At 42.9% G+C, this 19584-nt stretch overlaps 1 protein-coding gene across 1 annotated transcript; it reads left to right on the top strand.

Annotated features, from left to right (window-relative positions):
• The first annotated feature begins 7932 nt into the window (after nucleotides 1–7932).
• Nucleotides 7933–19210, top strand: LOC115120372 (oocyte zinc finger protein XlCOF6-like). The gene is made up of 4 exons (XM_029649301.2): nucleotides 7933–8197; nucleotides 8754–8985; nucleotides 14870–15029; nucleotides 15219–19210. The coding sequence occupies exons 1-4, from the start codon at nucleotides 8027–8029 to the stop codon at nucleotides 16513–16515; spliced, it is 1860 nt and encodes a 619-aa protein (XP_029505161.1). The 5' UTR covers nucleotides 7933–8026; the 3' UTR covers nucleotides 16516–19210.
• Nucleotides 19211–19584: the final 374 nt, after the last annotated feature.

Here is a 19584-nt window from a genome sequence, read left to right as displayed (position 1 = left end):
TCTACTCTCTGCTATCAGTATATCTACTCTCTGCTATCAGTATATCTACTCTCTGCTGTCAGTATATCTACTCTCAGTATATCTACTCTCTGCTGTCAGTATATCTACTATCAGTATATCTATTCTCTGCTATCAGTATATCTACTCTCTGCTATCAGTATCTCTACTCTCAGTATATCTACTCTCTGCTATCAGTATATATACTCTCTTCTATCAGTATATCTACTCTCTGCTATCAGTATATCTACTCTCTGCTATCAGTATATCTATTCTCTGCTATCAGTATATCTACTCTCTGCTATCAGTATCTCTGCTCTCAGTATATCTACTCTCTACTCTCAGTATCTCTACTCTCTGCTATCAGTATATCAGTATCTCTAAATACTGCTGAACCTGTCTTGAACAGCTATGAAAGGCAGCCATGAACCTGTCCTGTACAGCTATGAAAGGCAGCCATGCTGAACCTGTCCCATTGGGTGCATCACTACCCTGCCTGGTTTATAGCACTCTAAAGCATAATCTGTCAGACCAACTGGTCATAACTAATACTGCATGGACCCTTCATTCATTTTGTCTGTAAACAATACATGTTAAGCCAAGTTAATTAAAAAACACCATTGCAAAAACACTGGCCACCAAAGCTATTTGGGTGCCCTAAGCGAGAGAGAAAAATTTACATTTTAAAATACATTTCCTGCAATTCTACACGTTTTGCCACGGGGAGTAGAGAAGTTTAGCAATTTTATAACACATTTCATGCAATTTCACTCATTTTGCCATATGGTAGAGAGAACAAATGTGCAATTTCACAGCTAATTTCCTGCAATTTTTCCAATTTTGCCATGGGGTGGAGATTTTGCCACTGGGGCCATGCTCTCCCCCATCCAGGACATCTACTTGAAACGATGCCTAAGAATGTCCCGCAGCATCATCAAGGACCCCACAGACCCCGGCAATGAGCTCTTCACTCCCTTACCGTCAGACAGATGGTATCGGAGCACGGGGTCTGATATCAACAGGCTCAGAGACAGTTTCTATCTACAAGCCATCAGACTGCTGAACACTTTAAATGGACTCTCCACACCTTAGCACACATGCACTCACACACACACCCACACAGACAAACACACACACAGACATACACAAACCCACACAGACATGCATAGACATACACAGACCCACACAGCCATACACAAACCCACACAGACATGCACAGACATACACAGATATACACCCCGTCACTGAAAAAAAAAAATCTGCAACGTTTTCAGCTGGTCCTTGTAATGCTTCATCTGCCCCCCTGCGGACCGCCGGCCAAGATGTAGCTGGTCATTGAGGATCTTCTGCGGCAAGTACTCCTGAGACATTCTAATGACATGCCCAAGCCAGCGTAGTTGATGTTGGGTGACCATGGCCTCCATACTCTTGTAGTTGGTCTTAGCAAGTACTTCTGTATGGGGCACATGGTCACACCAGGTGATTCCCAGGATGCACTACAGGCATCTTATGTGGAGTCACTCGAGTCGCTCGTTGTGGCGACTGTAAGTGACCCAGGCTTCACAGCTGTAAAGAAGTGTGGTGATGCAGGCGGCTTGATAGACGGTGACTTTGGCGTGGAGGTGGAGATCCCTATTTTGAAAGACCCTGTGGCTGAGTTTCCCGAAAGCAGTTGATGCTTGATCCTATTTTTGAATTTGAACCTGCTGCCCGGGTATTTGAAGGACGGGACTATTACCAGTGATTTGTGTTTAATGGTGAAGACAGGCATGGTGGGTGGAGGGCAGGATCTCCATTGGCAGACCACCTCTGTCTTGGTGGTGTTGATAGACAGTCCCATCCTGCTATAGACCCTCACATTCTTACAGACCCTCACAACCTCACAGACCCCCACAACCTCACAGACCCTCACAACCTCACAGACCCTCACGGACTGAAGGTCTTCTGGCCTGTGGGCCACAAGAACACAGTCATCAACGATGAGATTGTGCTCGGCACATAGAGTTAGCAGTCTCATGCCGCTCTCATTGACCTGGCCAACAGCATGCCTACCCAGCACTCCACTCCATATCCTGTTGTTCTGTCCCAACCTTGCATTGAAGTCCCCCACATCTTGGCTAGGGTCTATACGGAGAGACATGAGTCTTTCATGTATGCCTACAGGTGGTTTCGGTGAAGGCTGGGTAAAAGGCTGTTCTTAGTTGCCAGTCCCACGCCGTGCTGATGTTGTCCACCTGGAGGGTAACCTTTCCAGGATAAGGCCTTCTCCCTCCTCTTTCAGGGACCTTTCATCCAGGAACCTGTTCTCACTCAGGGCAGCAATGTCAATGTTGAAGAGCCTTAGTTCTGCAGCAATCAAAGCTTTCCAAAGGAGTTCTGATGTTCCATGTCTCCAGTTTCAAGGGAATTATTTTCTTTAGCATTTTTCGACTACTGAGTGGAACTCCCGATAGGTGCGGTAGCCTATCCAGGATGTAGTGAGTGAGCCATTTTTAGGCCACTTTTTCCATGCCTCTCCCCAGCTGGGGTGAGCAGTGTGATTCCTAAATAGGGCTGCTCAGTCACACAGGGGTCTGCCGAGAGCAGCTGCCACTCAAGTCCCAACTGCTGACGACCATAATAGTCCTGTGCCGCTGGCGTGCAGGGGTCTGATTAAGGGCTTCCGGTGCATTCACTCCTGCCCCCATCACCGGATACCCCAACGCCACCAGACAAAGGAAGTTATTTAAAGTGCTACTGGTGCATTCACTCCTGCCCCCATCACCGGATACCCCAACGCCGCCAGACTTTAGTCCGGTTTCACGGTTGATGGCTTCACCTGAGGTCAGAAGTGGATACCTGCACAAAGGAAGTTATTTAAAGTGCAGCTGAGGGTGCGTGATCTCCAACAGCACTTCCTCCCTGTAGGAAGGTGAATTCCAGTGGCAAGGGGGGAAACCCAGGACGACCAGTATCTTCCACACCTGCAGGAGGCTTCCGGATTCCCCAGTCTGTCCACATCCGCCTACCGCGTGCAGCCAGCACGCTGCTTTTCTCTCAGGGTGTTCTCCCCTAGCCTTTGTCATGCCTGACTAACCCACAAGGCAGCGGGGTAGTGGTTGATGGCTGCCAGGACGTGTCCATACAGAGGTGGGCCTGTAGAGATGCATCTCTTGGGCCCACTGCTGCTCTGAGATCCCCTGCCTGAACAGACGCATCTCTGGGGCCCACTGCTGCTCTGAGATCCCCTGCCTGAACAGACGCATCTCTGGGGCCCACTGCTGCTCTGAGATCCCCTGCCTGAACAGACGCATCTCTGGGGCCCACTGCTGCTCTGAGATCCCCTGCCTGAACAGACGCATCTCTGGGGCCCACTGGTGCTCTGAGATCCCCTGCCTGTACAGACACATCTCTGGGGCCCACTGCTGCTCTGAGATCCCCTGTCTGAACAGATGCATCTCTGGGGCCCACTGCTGCTCTGAGATCCCCTGCCTGTACAGACACATCTCTGGGGCCCACTGCTGCTCTGAGATCCCCTGCCTGTAGAGATGCATCTCTTGGGGCCCACTGGTGCTCTGAGATCCCCTGCCTGTACAGACACATCTCTGGGGCCCACTGCTGCTCTGAGATCCCCTGCCTGTACAAACACATCTCTGGGGCCCACTGGTGCTCTGGGATCCCCTGCCTGTACAGACACATCTCTGGGGCCCACTGCTGCTCTGGGATCCCCTGCCTGTACAGACACATCTCTGGGGCCCACTGAGATCCCCTGCCTGAACAGGATCTCTGGGGCCCACTGGTGCTCTGAGATCCCCTGCCTGTACAGACACATCTCTGGGGCCCACTGCTGCTCTGTGATCCCCTGCCTGAACAGACACATCTCTGGGGCCCACTGGTGCTCCGACATCCCCTGCCTGTACAGACGCATCTCTGGGGCCCACTGGTGCTCTGAGATCCCCTGCCTGTAGAGACACATCTCTGGGGCCCACTGCTGCTCTGAGATCCCCTGCCTGTACAGACGCATCTCTGGGGCCCACTGCTGCTCTGAGATCCCGATTGGTTTCTTAAAGGTCAATGGGTGGAGTTTAACAGATGCACAACTTTTGAAAACATGGTGGAGGTTTGAACTGATAATCTTGTAAATGAAATGTTGAATTACAAGTTTGAAAATAATTTAAAATCATTATTGTGTTACAATAGTCAGACTTCATGTGACAATATCTCTAAGATACAACTGGTCTTCTGACTTGAAGCAAAAAAAGAAAAATGTAGCAAGCTAGCAGCAACATGCTAAAATAATCAGAGCAAGCAAGCTAGCTAGGCATTTAGCAACCTCTTAGCTACGTATGTTGAATTAATACATAGAGCTAGCTAGATAGCTAGGTGTCAAATATACAAGTAAGTCAGCTAACATTTGCTGTATTGAAATTTGAAAAAGATAGCTTGAAAAGATCACTTGAGGCCATCAGGGCACTTCAAGCACAAAAGGTAATACTAGAGTCTTTACTGTCCTCAGGGAAGCCATTGGAATGCGCTGTTTAAATGCTTCCCCAGGCGAAGTAATGTTAGTTTGGGTTAAGATCAATTTTGTGCCCTAAAGGCAGACTTCAAGCAAATGTTGTTAATTCATGCAATAAGTATCTAAAATATATCCTATGGTTATCTTCACCCAAACTAACAATAATGCTCCTGGATCAGCATTCCGATTTGTAGTTTATTAAAATTAATCTTACCAATTATACTTGCTTCTTATCATTTTCTCATTTACTGGAATATTTGAGACCTAGCTAGCTAGCTATATTTTATGACTCAACATTAGTAAGAAATAGCTATTTGCTAGCCAACTAGCTCTGTTTAGCTTAGCATTTAACTTTGCTGCCCCAGCGGCAGCATAGCTGTCCATTACTTATTTTATTTAAGTTCATGAACCTTATTCAACTTAACATTTCAATAAAGCAAATGTTAGCTGACTTACTTGTATATTTGAGACCTAGCCAGCTAGCTCTATTTATTCATTCAACATGAGTAGCTAAGAGGCTAAGAACTTGCACTGACTAGTTTAGCATGTCGCTGCTAGCTTGCTACATTTTACACTTTGCTTCAAGTCAACAAACCAGTTGTATCTAAGAGATATTGTCACATTTGTCTAACTACCGTAGCACAACAATTATTCATTTAAAAAAAATTAAAACACTAACTCAAAGTTTTATTTTCAAGATTCTCACTTCAAACCTCTGCCATGCTTGCACAAATTGTGCATCTGTTAAACTCCGCCCATCTACCTTTTTAATAACCAATCAGATTTGTTCTAAACCAACCATATTATGTCTGCCCTAAGATCAAAGTTGACTACACTTTATGTCAATCTGCTTGTGGCAGGGGGCCCCTGAGCAATTGCTTATGTCTGGAGCCAGCCCTGAGCCAAAGAATCGAGGAGAAATAATGTGTTGAGTGGGTTATTGAGAGTAGCTGGGTGGAAGTTTGAATGTGCATATGTCATTCATATTTTGTATGAAATATTTTATGTGAATCATAGATGTACCAGCTCCCCACATATTTCCTTTTAAAAGCTCCTTGTTGGTGCAATTTAAGGCATGAAGAAACTCTTAACTGTTGACTAACCAAAGGTCAGCATGGGTCAACCCAGGGGACAGATGTATTGACATGTCATTTCATTTCCTGTTCGCTAAGCTTTAAAAGATAAGGATACTGTGAGAAAGAGAAGACTGTGGACTTCAATAACAGCTCGGCTCCAGTCGAGAAACAAATAATGATTCATGACAACTGTCTTCTATTAAATGGAGCATGGAACTGAAATGCTGTGGAGAATGTCTCTCTCTCTCTCTCTCTCTCTCTGAGAGGTGCTGACACACACATACGAACGCACACACACACACAGAGACACAGACAAACACACACACATGCACACGCTTTAGAACTAAACGAGAGGCTTTGACCCCAATTAGAGATAATTACAAGAGCTACGTGATAATTAGCAACACAACAGCAACCTCACAGAAGCACCATTCAGTTACAAAACACATGGCGATTAAAGCACTAACTGTTGTTGGAGTCATTATGTAGTTTACAACCTTCCGTTTCCCATCTACCACACACACACACCATGTATTTATTTAGAGGCCTGAATGCTCTACAGAACTAGCCGAAGGACTTCCATTTTTGCCCACACCAGTAGTTCCTAAAAGTCATGACAATATATCATAAGCATTTTGTATTGATATTAATAATACCCACTATTGTTCCACTGTATGTGTATGCAGATGTCAATGAGCTACAACTCTTACCAGTAAGCCTCTGATCATAAATATAGTTCATTATCTGTAGAAGATAGATAAAAACCAGTGAAATCTATCAGGAGAGGCCCTCCATATTCCATAATCATATTTCACATACCAATGACATATATCTTCACCTCTCAATGCAGGGTCTGAGCCTCACACACCCAAACACACTCACATGCGTGCGCGCGCACACATACACACACACTCAACCTATCAGCCAGTGATGTTGAAAAAACAATTGCTTGTGGTGCAGCATCTCTTCTTTTCAAACTTGTGCATTATTTGTTTTCTTTTCAGCCAAATTGAATATTGATTCAATCAGAAAACCTACTGCAGCGCCCAAAAGCACCTCATTGATGTACCAGACTGACGTTTTTCTTGAAGTGTGACATGATAACTACGTTATTCTAAAAGCAAAACACTCTTATAAAATGGTGTTTTGTAAGGTACCCACTAAAAAAATGTAGTTCATTACAATAAATACTCTGTCCCTGGTAGACCTATTGGGTCGGATTCCCAGTCGCAGAGTAGTCCTGAATTAAAATCAAATATTATATTGAGAACAACTTTTAGTCCTGCTCTGGACTAATCTGTGTCTGGGAAACATACCCATTATGCTCTGGAGACAATCTATCTGCTCTAGAGACAATCTAATCCTGGATTATTAATAACTGGAAACTGTATGACATATCACTGTTATTAATCACTGAGATTATCATCTGGAAACTGGACTAGAGTAATGATTTAGGCCGCCCCGGGGTCAATGCTAACAGTGGAGAACAGTTGGACACAAAAATAATGCAGTTTACAATATTTTCTATGCTAATTTAAAAGCTAGAATCCTTAGTCTCTACATGTATTTTGGGATTTATAAAATCATGATATATTCTATTGTATGATATTTATACAATAGAATATTGTATAAATGCTTCATGAGCTTAGCTCATCTCCTGTACCCCAGCAGGTCGAACCAAAAAGCTTGTTTCACTCCAATGTTTGTAAACAATGTAAATGTAAACAAACATTATGTTAGCTTCAAAACATGGTTTAAACTATCATTTTGATATCATGGATGGTCAGTTTTTGCATCCATAGCTCTGTCTATGAATTTGAGAGTGGTTACATTTCTCAAGGCCCATATCCCTCAGCTTTATCCAAAACAGAGGCAGGTTGTCCACTTCGTAATTGTTACAATGAAGGACTCTAATCTTAACTGTGGCAGCATCATAACAAAAGGCCTACGTTTGAAGTATGAGAATATAAAGACAACCACATTTATCCGCAGCTGACATCCGGCTTTGGTAACACTGTGAACAACACCATTGTCTTAATTTTTGTCAGCTCACAATATGTGTACTTTTTCAATACATCACGGAATTAGTTTGAAATACTTATGACAAATGCGTATGTTTATAATTATCTAACAAATTCAACGCCACTGATAGGAGCGCATTGTGTATCCTAATTCTACATACAACATGTTCACCAGGGCTGCAATGATTAGTAATATACGTTTTGCAACGAAAATGAGAGTTTCTACTGGACTAATTCAGGTAGGTCCCTCGCCGTTTCGGTTGGTTCCTAGTGAATACACCCAATGTTACGGGAAAATGGTAGGAACATTTCTTCTCGATTGCGTTTCATTTCGGACAATAATACAGCGTAAGGCCGGAAACATTAGACAGCGGAAAAGAAGCAAACTACATATTTTCAAAGTAGGCTATTTCTGAGATAACTTGCTAGCAGTCATGTCGAGCACAGATATATTTCAGACACAGTTATCCCAAATCATGGGGTTATTAGTTGAATCAACAGTTAGCGAGATGGGGCGACTTCTCGACGTGTGTGCTGCTGTTTTGGAGAATAAAGACAATCGTTTCCTGAAGAGAGAAATGGAGCGTGTGAATACAACCAACAAAGTGAGTGAGAAGTGCACCATCAAACCAATTATCTGTGATCAAACCGTAGAGATGGATAGAAGACTCATGTTTATATATATCTGCCATACTAGGGTTTGTGACTGCATGGGCAGCGCCATTGAGGCTGAGGCCACAACCCATAGGAAACCCCACGCAGTTGACTACATGGTGGAATCCTTAAATGTCGCTGCCCATGCTAAATCGTCCTTTTGGCTACTAGAGGCCTCTGTCATTCTCTATGGATACATTTTTTTTTAAACATTTAGATAGCTAACGTTGACCTATAACAGGGCTCTCCAACCCTGTTCCTGGAGCACTACCGTCCTGTGGGGTTTTCGCTCCAACCTTAATCTAGCGCTCCGGATTCTCATGTGAGTTTCAGCTGGGGTTGAAACGAAAACCTACATGAGGGTAAATCTCCAGGAACAGAGTCGGATAGCCCTGGAATATATTTATTCAGATGTGTTAGAAACGAGGCAGGCAGTGAGTGTGTATTTTGAATGGTCAGTGACGGTGTCAGTAATTCAGTCAATTGTTGTTATTATTAATCTTTCAGATAAAGTTTGCGTCATTCATGGAAGTGTTGAGTAAAAGCTCGATGGAGAAAATATCATTACTAATGACTGTGGATGAGATGGAGGTGACAGCGGTGGAGAAGACTGGTGGAGAAGGCACAAGTGGTGGAGATGCAGTAAACTTGCTTAACCCAGAAGTAAAATCACGTGTAATTATAATCTGTCCAGGAGATATTAGAGAAGCACTTGCGACTCAAAAAGGAGCCGTAAAGGGTGAGTCATTTGTGGTTGTTTTTACATTGATTGTTCATTTATGTTTGTGGATGTTCCCATAAGAGAAAGTTAAAGGACGCAACGTTGTATCTGTCCCATCACAGAGTCTGTGAGAGCATTGGGAAACGCATAGAGAATGATAGAGAGATCGCTTTGCCTTCACATAGTATTCACACTCATTGACCGTAGCCACATTTTATTGTTACAGCCTGAATTTAAAGATGCTCTATGAAAGAACCCCTCCACCATTTGCTGTTTACTAAAAATTAGAATAGTTTGCTTTATTTCAGTTTGTTACAAAACAAGCAAGTATAGTGTAAAGAATCATTGTACCACTAAAATATTGTATTTGCCGAAAGTATGAAGCAAAAACTGAACACAAGGTAAGCATAGAACATATTTGGTACCATGTTTCATGAATCAAAATAAAAGATCCCAGACATTTTCCATACGCACAAAAAGCTTATTGTTCTCAAATGTTGTAAACAAATTAGTTTACATCCCTATTATAGTGAGTATTTCTCCTTTGCCAAGATAATCCATCCACCTGACAGCTGTGGCATATCAAGAAGCTGATTACACAGCAGGATCATTACACAGGTGCACCCTGTGCCGAGGACAATAAAAGGCCACTCTAAAATGTGCAGTTTTGTCGCACAACACAATGCCACAGATGTCTCAAGTTTTGAGGGAGCGTGCAATTGGCATGCTGACTGCAGGAATGTCCACCAGAGCTATTATCAGGGAATTGAATGTTCATTTCTCTACCATAAGCCACCTCCAATGTCATTTTGGAGAACTTGGCAGTACGTCCAGCCGGCCTCGCAACCGCAGACCACGTTTATGGAGTCATGTGGGTGAGTGGTTTGCTGATGTCAACCTTGTGAACAGAGAGCCCCATGGTGGGGTTATGGTATGGGTAGGCATAAGCTACGGACAGCTAACACTTGCATTTTATCGATGGTAATTTGAATGCACAGAGAGACAGTGACAAGATCCTGAGGCCCATTGTCGTGCCATTCATCCTCTGCCATCACCTCATGTTTCAGCATGATAGTTCACGGCCTCATGTCGCAAGGATCTGTACACAATTCCTGGAAGCTGAAAATGTCCCAGTTCTTCCATGACCTGCATACTCACCAGACATGTCACCCATTGAGCATGTTTGGGATGCTCTGGATCGACGTGCACGACAGTGTGTTTCAGTTCCCTCCAATATCCAGCAAATAATTATATACCCTTCAGTTGATTGGACTTGAAAAGGTACTATGTCTATGTCTATAAGGTCCCACAGTTGCAGTGGTGTGAAGTACTTAAGTAAAAAATACTTTAAAGTACTACTTAAGAAGTTTTTTGGGGGGCATCTGTACATTAATATTTATATTTTTGACAACTTTTACTTCACTACATTCATGCAGAAAATAATGTACTTTTTACTCCATACATTTTCCCCTGACACCTAAAAGTACTTGTTACATTTGAATGCTTAGCAGGACAGAAAATGGTCCAATTCACACACTTATGGAGAGAACATCCCTGGTCATCCCTACTGCCGCTGATCTGATACACTCACTAAACACAAATGCTTAATTTGTAAATGATGTCTGAGCGTTAGTGTACCGCTGACTATCCGTCAAATTAATTAAAAAATGTAAGGAATTTTAAATTTTAAAACTTTTGATACTTAAGTATATTTAAAACCAAATACTTTTAGATTTTTACTCAAGTAGTATTTTACTGGGTGACTAACTTAATAGAAAATGAATCCAGTAAAAGTGATCTTTACTTTCACGTACATTTACAATTGCATACTTTTCCCATCACTGCACAGTTAACTACATGTCAGATCAGAAAATTTATTTAACCTTTTATTTAACTAGGCAAGTCAGTTAAGAACAAATTCTTATTTTCAATGACGGCCTAGGAACAGTGGGTTAACTGCCTGTTCAGGGGCAGAACGACAGATTTGTACCTTGTCAGCTCGGGGATTTGAACTTGCAACCTTTCGCTCTAACCACTAGGCTACCCTGCCGCCCCATGAAGTGAAAGGAGTTCTGAGACAGGATTGTGTCGAGGCACAGATCTGGGGAAGGGTACCAAGAAATGTATGCAGCATTGAAGGTCCCCAAGAACACAGTGGCCTCCATCATTCTTAAATAGAAGACATTTGGAACCACCTGAACTCCTCCTAGACCTGGCCGCCTGGCCAAACGGAGCAATCGGGGGAGAAGGGCCTTGGTCTGGGAGGTGACCAAGAACCCGATGGTCACTCTGACAGAGCTCCAGTTCCTCTGTGGAGATGGGAGAAGCTTCCAGAAGGACAACCACTTCTGCATACTCTACCAAATCAGGCCTTTATGGTAGAGTGGCCAGATGGAAGCCACTCTTCAGTGAAAGGCACATGACAGCCCACTTGGAGTTTGCCAAAAGGCACCTAAAGGACTCTCCGACCATGAAAAACAAGATCGAACTCTTTGGCCAGAATGCCTAGCGTCATGTATGGCAGAAACTAGGCATCTCCTCAACACCTGGCCAACACCATCCCTACGGTGATGCATGGTGGTGGCAGCATCATGTTGTGGGGATGTTTTTCAGCGTCAGGGAGACTAGTCAGGATCAAGGGAAAGATGAACGGAGCAAAATACAGAGAGATCCTTGATGAAAACCTGCTCCAGAGCGCTCAGGACCTCAGACTGGGGTGAACGTTGACCTTCCAACAGGACAAAGACTCTAAGCACACAGCCAAGACAACGCAGGAGGGGCTTCGGGGGCAAGTCTCTGAATGTCCTTGAGTTACCCCAGCCAGAGCCCGCACTTGAACCCGATTCAACATCTCTGGAGAGACCTGATAATAGCTGTGCAGCAACGGTCCCCATCCAACCTGACAGCTTTTGAGGATTTACAGAGAAAAATGGGAGAATCTCCCTAAATATAAATCAAATCCTATAGATGTGCCAAGCTTGTATCGTCATAGCCAAGAGGACTCGAGGGTGTACTCGCTGCGCCAAGCTTGTATTGTCTTAGCCAAGAGGACTCGAGGCTGTACTCGCTGCGCCAAGCTTGTATCGTCATAGCCAAGAGGACTCGAGGCTGCCAAAGGTGCTTCAACAAAGTACTGTGTAAATGGTCTGAATACTTATGTGATTTATTTTTTGTAGTAAATGTGCAAAATAATTCTAGCCTTGTTTATGCTTTGTCATTATGGGGAATTGATGAGGGGGGAAAAAACTATTTTAATCCATTTTAGATTAAGGCTGTAACGTAACAAAATGTGGAAAAAGTGAAGGGGTCTGAATACTTACCGAATGCACTGTAATTGATAGTGTAAAGAATGAAGCCTGTACAGAATACAAACATTCCAAAACATGCATCCTGTTTGCAACAAGGCACTAAAGTAACACTGCAACAAATGTGTCAAAGCAAGTAACCCTTTACCTTGAATACAAAGTGATATGTTTGGTGCAAATACAACACATTACTGAGTTCCACATTTTTCAAGCATAGTGGTGTCTGCATTGTGTTTTTTAATGTATGCTTGTAATTGTTAAGGACTGGGGAGTTAAAAGAGAGAAAAAAGGAACGGAATACAGCCCAACCCTAGTGCACACTGACACCTAGATTGTGTTGTTTAAACGGGTATAAAGCCAAGGTTGGTGATTTTCCTGGAACATGCTGTTATGGAATGTTTGTTCACGAGTATAATTCATTGGCTGATCCCTCCTGATGACCCGAATGGAATCGTGATCCTTCCTTAACCATAGGAAGTCCCACCCAGTTGACTACTTTAAAATGGTGGAAGCCCTTAATGGCAGTGTCCATGCCAAAACGGGTTTTTATCCATTTAGAGTCGTCTATTTAACTCTATGGATGTACAGTTTCCTATTCCTGTGTAACATCAATTATATTACAACATTGTGTACACATTTGTGTTGCTACAGTTAAATAATTTGTGACCGAATGGCTTGATTCGGTCTTATGTAGTAAAATTTGTAATTGTGTGTTGTTGTTTTTTTCATTGTATAAAAGTAGAGACTCAGAGCTATAAAATGGTATATCATACACTACAGTTGAGGAACAATGGGAAAGTAATCCTGCTTTGAAAGTTGCTAAACTTGTAATCTCACTTTTGAGAAAATGGCCCTTGAATGTTTTAGTAAACCTACTGAGAGCTCTTCTTTGTCTACACCCATTCAGCACTGTTCACACCCTCTTAAGCCTTAGCCCCACCCATCTCTTTTAAGGATTCACATGTGAGGCCATGTACTAAACAACCAAAGAGTAAGACTGAAGGCTGTCTATTGGCAGTTGTAGCAGTGACATAATGAACATTCTATTGTTGTCCGAAATCAAACTTGTCGTTATGAAAAAGTATAAACACAAAAACTACAGGCTGCATGACATCACCTGCCTGGTGATCCAAAATAGCATAACTAGTGTATTTTAACACAAATAAACCACCCATTTAAAAATTCAGTATATGTCAATCTATCAAACCAGGCAGCATTCTAAACAATATTTTGGTTCGTTTCTAGCTTGTTAGTTAGATGGCTAGCCAGATCAAACAATGACCATATCATATAGCTGACAACATCTTCACTTTAGCTCATGTGTCTTCATTATTACCGGAAAATAAACTCACAACAATATCATTACTTACTGGTTAATGGTGAGCCAATTACAGAACGTAGCTTACGCTTGTGAGTGCGACGAAATAAAAGCAAAGCGTTCTACTGGAGAATTTTAGAACTTGGACAAACGTTATAGCCTCATTTGACTTTGGTGCAGATCATGTTCTACACGTCACTGGTCTCTGGTAAACACATACTATATAAAATAAAAGTTTATTTGTCACTTGTACAAGATACAGAAGGTGTGGTGAAATTATTACTTGCATGGTGGAGTCTTTTTTTTGTTGTTGTTTGTTTAGACATGTAGCTAGCTAGCTAAACAATGAACCACAATCCCCAACTCGTGACGTTGCTACCCTGCATGAATCTGCGGGTATCTAACCAACTAAGTTCAATGTTAGCTAGCTAGCTAACATTTGGCTATAACTAGCTATGCAAATGGCTCTTAGATACGTGTATAATCGTGTAGTAATATTATTTGTAATGTTAGCTAGCTAACAGTACGCTTTAACTTGAAATGAAAACAACTTTGCGGCAAAGATAAAACATATCTGAAAATGTAGCTAGCTAGACTATCTTACACATGGATGGAAACTTCTCCCTCTCTGTCACGATGTTTGAAGATGTAATCCAGAGACAGAATGCTGTTGTATAACCTATGTGTTCTCTTTTTGACTCCGTCTGCATATTTGCAATCAAACGCCAGAATGTTCTACATCTCCGTAGCTATCATACTCCTAATTCCACCGATTTCAAAACTCGGTCCTCCAGAAAGTGAAGAGCAACACTTTTGTAATTATACTACGTGATATATCTTTTTTTTTTAAAGCTGTGCTCGAAAGGAGTACCTACACATATTGACCAGCTCATGTTATAGACACAAGTGTGCTACATGGCAGACCAATCAGAACTCATCTCTTGGCATGTCCAGCCCACCCATTATCTCAGCCAAGTATGGCTAGCGAGAAGGTTCCCCTCTTTTTCTGTGACTAAACCATCTAGGCTTCTAATATAACAATTGTATTTACAGATGGCATACAAGTTTGTTACTAAGGCAAATGAAAGTTAATATATTCCAGAATTATTCCAGAAATATTCAGAACACATTTTTGATGAAAAAATAACATTTATTTGCATTCAAATGCCTCTCCTGTGAAGTAGAGACGCGAGCCATATGCCTAGTTTCCTGAAACCAGTTACATCTCCGATTTTTCTTCCGCACAGCAACAACCACAATGATCTTCTCTGTTTTACAGACGAGGGATCTTCTGGGTCTGATAGTCAGGAGGATTACCTTGGCCTTGCCCCCTTGCCCTCACCTTCATCAGATGAGGAATGGCTCCCTGAGGTTGATCCCAGCCAGGGTGATGACCTTGACCCTCAGGCACCATCTGCATCTGGGTTGAAGATACCCAGGTTAGGACAACCCTAATAATTCCATATGGTAGTTTTTGAAAATAAACACATTAAGGGTTGTTGCTAACTAGCATAGCTCCCTTTTTTTAGATAAAAAAAAAAAAAAAAAAAGAATTCTTCCTCTTTAATGCAAAAGAGTTATGGGATATTAGAATCCTCTTGTCTTAACCTTTTTTCTCTTCAACCTAGATCTGCTTCGGACCCAGACAAACAAGACGCAGGTAGGGATGGAGATGATCAAGATGTCCAATGTGAAGATTCTGCAGACGCCGCCCACCAGGGGCCCCTCATCTGTGCCCACCAGGGGCCCCTCATCTGTTCCCACTGTGGAAAATGTTTCAAGGAGAAATGGTATCTGACGAGACACCTTCAGTCCCATACAAAATCTTACAGATGCTCTCATTGTGCGAAAGGTTTTAATCTGGCGAAACAGCTGGCAAAACATTCCATTAAACACCAAGAGAACACCTTCAGTTGTACCGATTGCGACGCGGTGTTTCGCCAGAAATGTACTTTACAGTCGCACAAGAAACGTCACAAAACGGAGAAAACGGTCACGTGCGCGGTTTGTGAAAAAAAGTTTGTAGGGGAAAGGCACAAGTGCATTGTAAAGCAGAGGACATTCAGCTGCTCTTCCTGCCCAAAGGTCTTAAAGACCAGAGAAGGATTGTCTTATCACCAGGGAACACACTCCGGGGAGAGGAAGTATTGCTGTGAGACATGCGGCAAAACGTTCTTCACCTCCGTGTCCTTAAAAACCCATATGATGACTCATAAAGAGAAGGATCATAGCTGTACTGTATGTGGCCAACCTTTCAACAATGGACACGCTCTCAGAAAGCACATGGTAGCCAGCCACCCTGGAGAAACGCCGGAGAAACGCTTCGTCTGCGACGTGTGTGGCAAATGTTTCGCCAAAAGAGACCATCTGTATAAACACATGAGGAGACACAAGGAAGAAAAACCCTTTTCTTGTGACGTTTGTGGCAAGAAGTTTCATTCTTCGGGTAATTGCAAAAGACACGAGATAACGCACACAGGTGAGAAACTATATCACTGTGACCTTTGTGGGAAAAGTTTTACGCAGTCCGGAACCCTAACCATACATAAACTAAACACGCACACAGACGGCGAAGAAAAGCCTTCTTTCAAGTGTGAGATTTGTGGGGAAGTGTTTCCAAGACGTTATACCTTAAAAAATCATATGGTCACTCACACGGGGAAGAAACCGTGTCAATGTAGCGTTTGTGGGAAAGGTTTCTTTAGCAATCCTACTCTTAAAGCTCACATGCTCATTCACACAGGGGAGAAACCGTTTGAGTGTGATCAATGTGGGAAAAGGTTCACCCAGTCGAGTCATCTAAAATATCACGAGCGACATGTGCACACGGGTGTCAAACCATTCGTGTGTGACATCTGTGGGAAGGCCTACGCAAATAGACAGAATCTGAAACTCCACAAGTGCAGTGCTTCTGCTAAACAGTAGTCTGCGCAGTGCTTATGCTAAACGGTAGTCTGCGCAGTGCTTATGCTAAACGGTAGTCTGCGCAGTGCTTATGCTAAACGGTAGTCATCTAGCGTCACAACTAGATAATTGTCACCCTGTCAATGAGCAATATACAATGCTCAAAAAAATAAAGGGAACCCTAAAATAACACATCCTAGATCTGAATTAATGAAATATTCTTATTGAATACTTTTTTCTTTACATAGTTGAATGTGCTGACAACAAAATCACACAAACATTATCAATGGAAATCTAATTTATCAACCCATGGAGGTCTGGATTTGGAGTCTCACTCAAAATTAAAGTGGAAAACCACACTACAGGCTGATCCAACTTTGATGTAAACAAGTCAAAATGAGGCTCAGTAGTGTGTGTGGCCTCCACGTGCCTGTATGACCTCCCTACAACGCCTGGGCATGCTCCTGATGAGGTGGCGGATGGTCTCCTGAGGGATCTCCTCCCAGACCTGGACTAAAGCATCCGCCAACTCCTGGACAGTCTGTGGTGCAACGTGGCGTTGGTGGATGGAGCGAAACATGATGTCCCAGATATGCTCAATTGGATTCAGGTCTGGGGAACGGGAGGACCAGTCCATAGCATCAATGCCTTCCTCTTGCAGGAACTGCTGACACGCTCCAGCCACATGAGGTCTAGCATTGTCTTGCATTAGGAGGAACCCAGGGCCAACCGCACCAGCATATGGTCTCACAAGGGGTCTGAGGATCTCATCTCGGTACCTAATGGCAGTCAGGCTACCTCTGGCGAGCACATGGAGGGCTGTGCGGCCCCCCAAAGAAATGCCACCCCACACCGGTCATGCTGGAGGATGTTGCAGGCAGCAGAACGTTCTCCACGGCGTCTCCAGACTCTTATCACGTGCTCAGTGTGAACCTGCTTTCATCTGTGAAGAGCACAGGACACCAGTGGCGAATTTGCCAATCTTGATGTTCTCTGGCAAATGCCAAACGTCCTGCACGGTGTTGGGCTGTAAGCACAACCCCCACCTGTGGACGTCGGGCCCTCATACCACCTTCATGAAGTCTGTTTCTGACCGTTTGAGCAGACATATGCACATTTGTGGCCTGCTGGAGGTCATTTTGCAGGGCTCTGGCAGTGCTCCTCCTTGCACAAAGGCGGAGGTAGCGGTCCTGCTGCTGGGTTGTTGCCCTCCTACGGCCTCCTCCACGTCTCCTGATGTACTGGCCTGTCTCCTGGTAGCGCCTCCATGCTCTGGACACTACGCTGATAGGCACAGCAAACCTTCTTGCCACAGCTCGCAGTGATGTTCCATCCTGGATGAGCTGCACTACCTGAGCCACTTGTGTGGGTTGTAGACTCTGTCTCATGCTACCACTAGAGTGAAAGCACTGCCAGCATTCAAAAGTGACCAAAACATCAGCCAGGAAGCGTAGGAACTGAGAAGTGGTCTGTGGTCACCACCTGCAGAACCACTCCTTTATTGGGGGTGTCTTGCTAATTGCCTATAATTTCCACCTGTTGTCTATTCCATTTGCACAACGGCACGTGAAATGTTATTGTCAATCAGTGTTGCTTCCTACGTGGACAGTTTGATTTCACAGAAGTGTGATTGACTTGGAGTTACATTGTGTTGTTTAAGTGTTTCCTTTATTTTTTTTTGAGCAATATATTTTTTGAATGGACTCATTCCATGCTCCTCCACGTGAAGACGAAAATACAACTAAAACTAACCAGGTTTCCACCTGACCTTTTAATGCCGATAAAGTGCACGGTGACGAGCTTGATGCCCCTTTCCAATAAATATTGAGGGTCTCATTCTGGTGACATGATGATCGATGCTTGGCTGCCGTTTTGACAAGTAAAAATGATCTCACTCTTTTGTCCATAATAATGTCATCATGTAGACGATAGCCGCACTGTATCTGTGAGCTGGAGTTTAGTGCAGACGTGCCAAGACCAGAGTGGGCACATTCACTATAGTCAGCAGAGTTGAAAAGAAGATGGAATCCCATTTAACTTGTTTTTTTTTGTTGTGTTTTTTTATTTTTTATTCGTTAACGTTACATTGGAATTTTAGCGGAAAAGTTATTATGCTCACTGTGTCCATCATGCACATCCTTTTATCCTCAAGTCAATTTATAGAAACTCATCCCAGGTAGTAAAAATATGAAGATTGTTTTTATGCAGATTTTTAGAATATTCGCATTTAAACTCTGTCTCCAATTGGATGGAAACTTTGCTATTTTAAGGGAAATAATCTGTGTACATTTTTTTGAATCTGCTTTGAGTGTCTATTGTCATGACTGGACTCCATTCTGTGTCGGGCTAGTAGTCATTTAGCACCAGACAGAGCCGTGCAGTGGCTAGCTCCCATCACAATGTCCTTGTGAATGTATTGATCCTGCTGCTTCTAATTGGAGACCTTCATATTGTTAGGAGTTGTTGATTGATCGTCTACTCATTATCAATCAATAGATGAGCTCATTTTCCAATATCATCCAGTCACCAGGTCTTTATGATAAAAAAAATAATTTGACCTTTTTACTTTTATCTAGATGAGATCAATGTTTTTTTGGGCTCTCAAATAGCAGTGAAATCAAATGACATAATTTGTGATTTTTACTCCTAGCATAGTTGCTTCTGCTTTAAATGCAAATATTCTGTATTTAAATAAATAAACAAATTAGCATCTGTGTATTTTGTTCTTGTGTCTCTTCTCCAAGCCACTCTGTATTAAAATCACCATCAGCATGTCTGAGCTCTCTGGCAGCATATCATTTTAGTCATTGAGCAGCCTCTTATCCAGGGTGACATAGTGCATTCATCTTAATAATGTAGGTGGGACAAACACACCTCAGTCATAAACCATGTTTCCATCCACAGTTTTGTGATTATAGTAATACGTTAAAAAAAAATATATATATATATATATATATATATAAAAATCACAACAGATGATGAAAACAGGAAGCTTTGGTACAATTTTATGAATGCTGACAGATAAGAGTTCCAGTTTGACATGGTGGGATCTTTTTGTAACCAGGTTATCTAACCTTTATTTTGCGAGTA

This window comes from Oncorhynchus nerka, linkage group LG13 (assembly GCF_034236695.1).
Source record: "Oncorhynchus nerka isolate Pitt River linkage group LG13, Oner_Uvic_2.0, whole genome shotgun sequence".
Taxonomy (NCBI): Eukaryota; Metazoa; Chordata; class Actinopteri; order Salmoniformes; family Salmonidae; genus Oncorhynchus; species Oncorhynchus nerka.
This window is presented reverse-complemented; position numbering and strand designations above follow the sequence as displayed.

Coding starts and splice junctions, on each gene's coding strand:
- LOC115120372 (XM_029649301.2), top strand. CDS start 8,027: ATGTCGAGCACAGATATATTTCAGACACAGTTATCCCAAATCATGGGG. Junction 8,198..8,753: donor GTGTGAATACAACCAACAAA/GTGAGTGAGAAG, acceptor TTAATCTTTCAG/ATAAAGTTTGCGTCATTCAT. Junction 15,030..15,218: donor TCTGGGTTGAAGATACCCAG/GTTAGGACAACC, acceptor TCTTCAACCTAG/ATCTGCTTCGGACCCAGACA.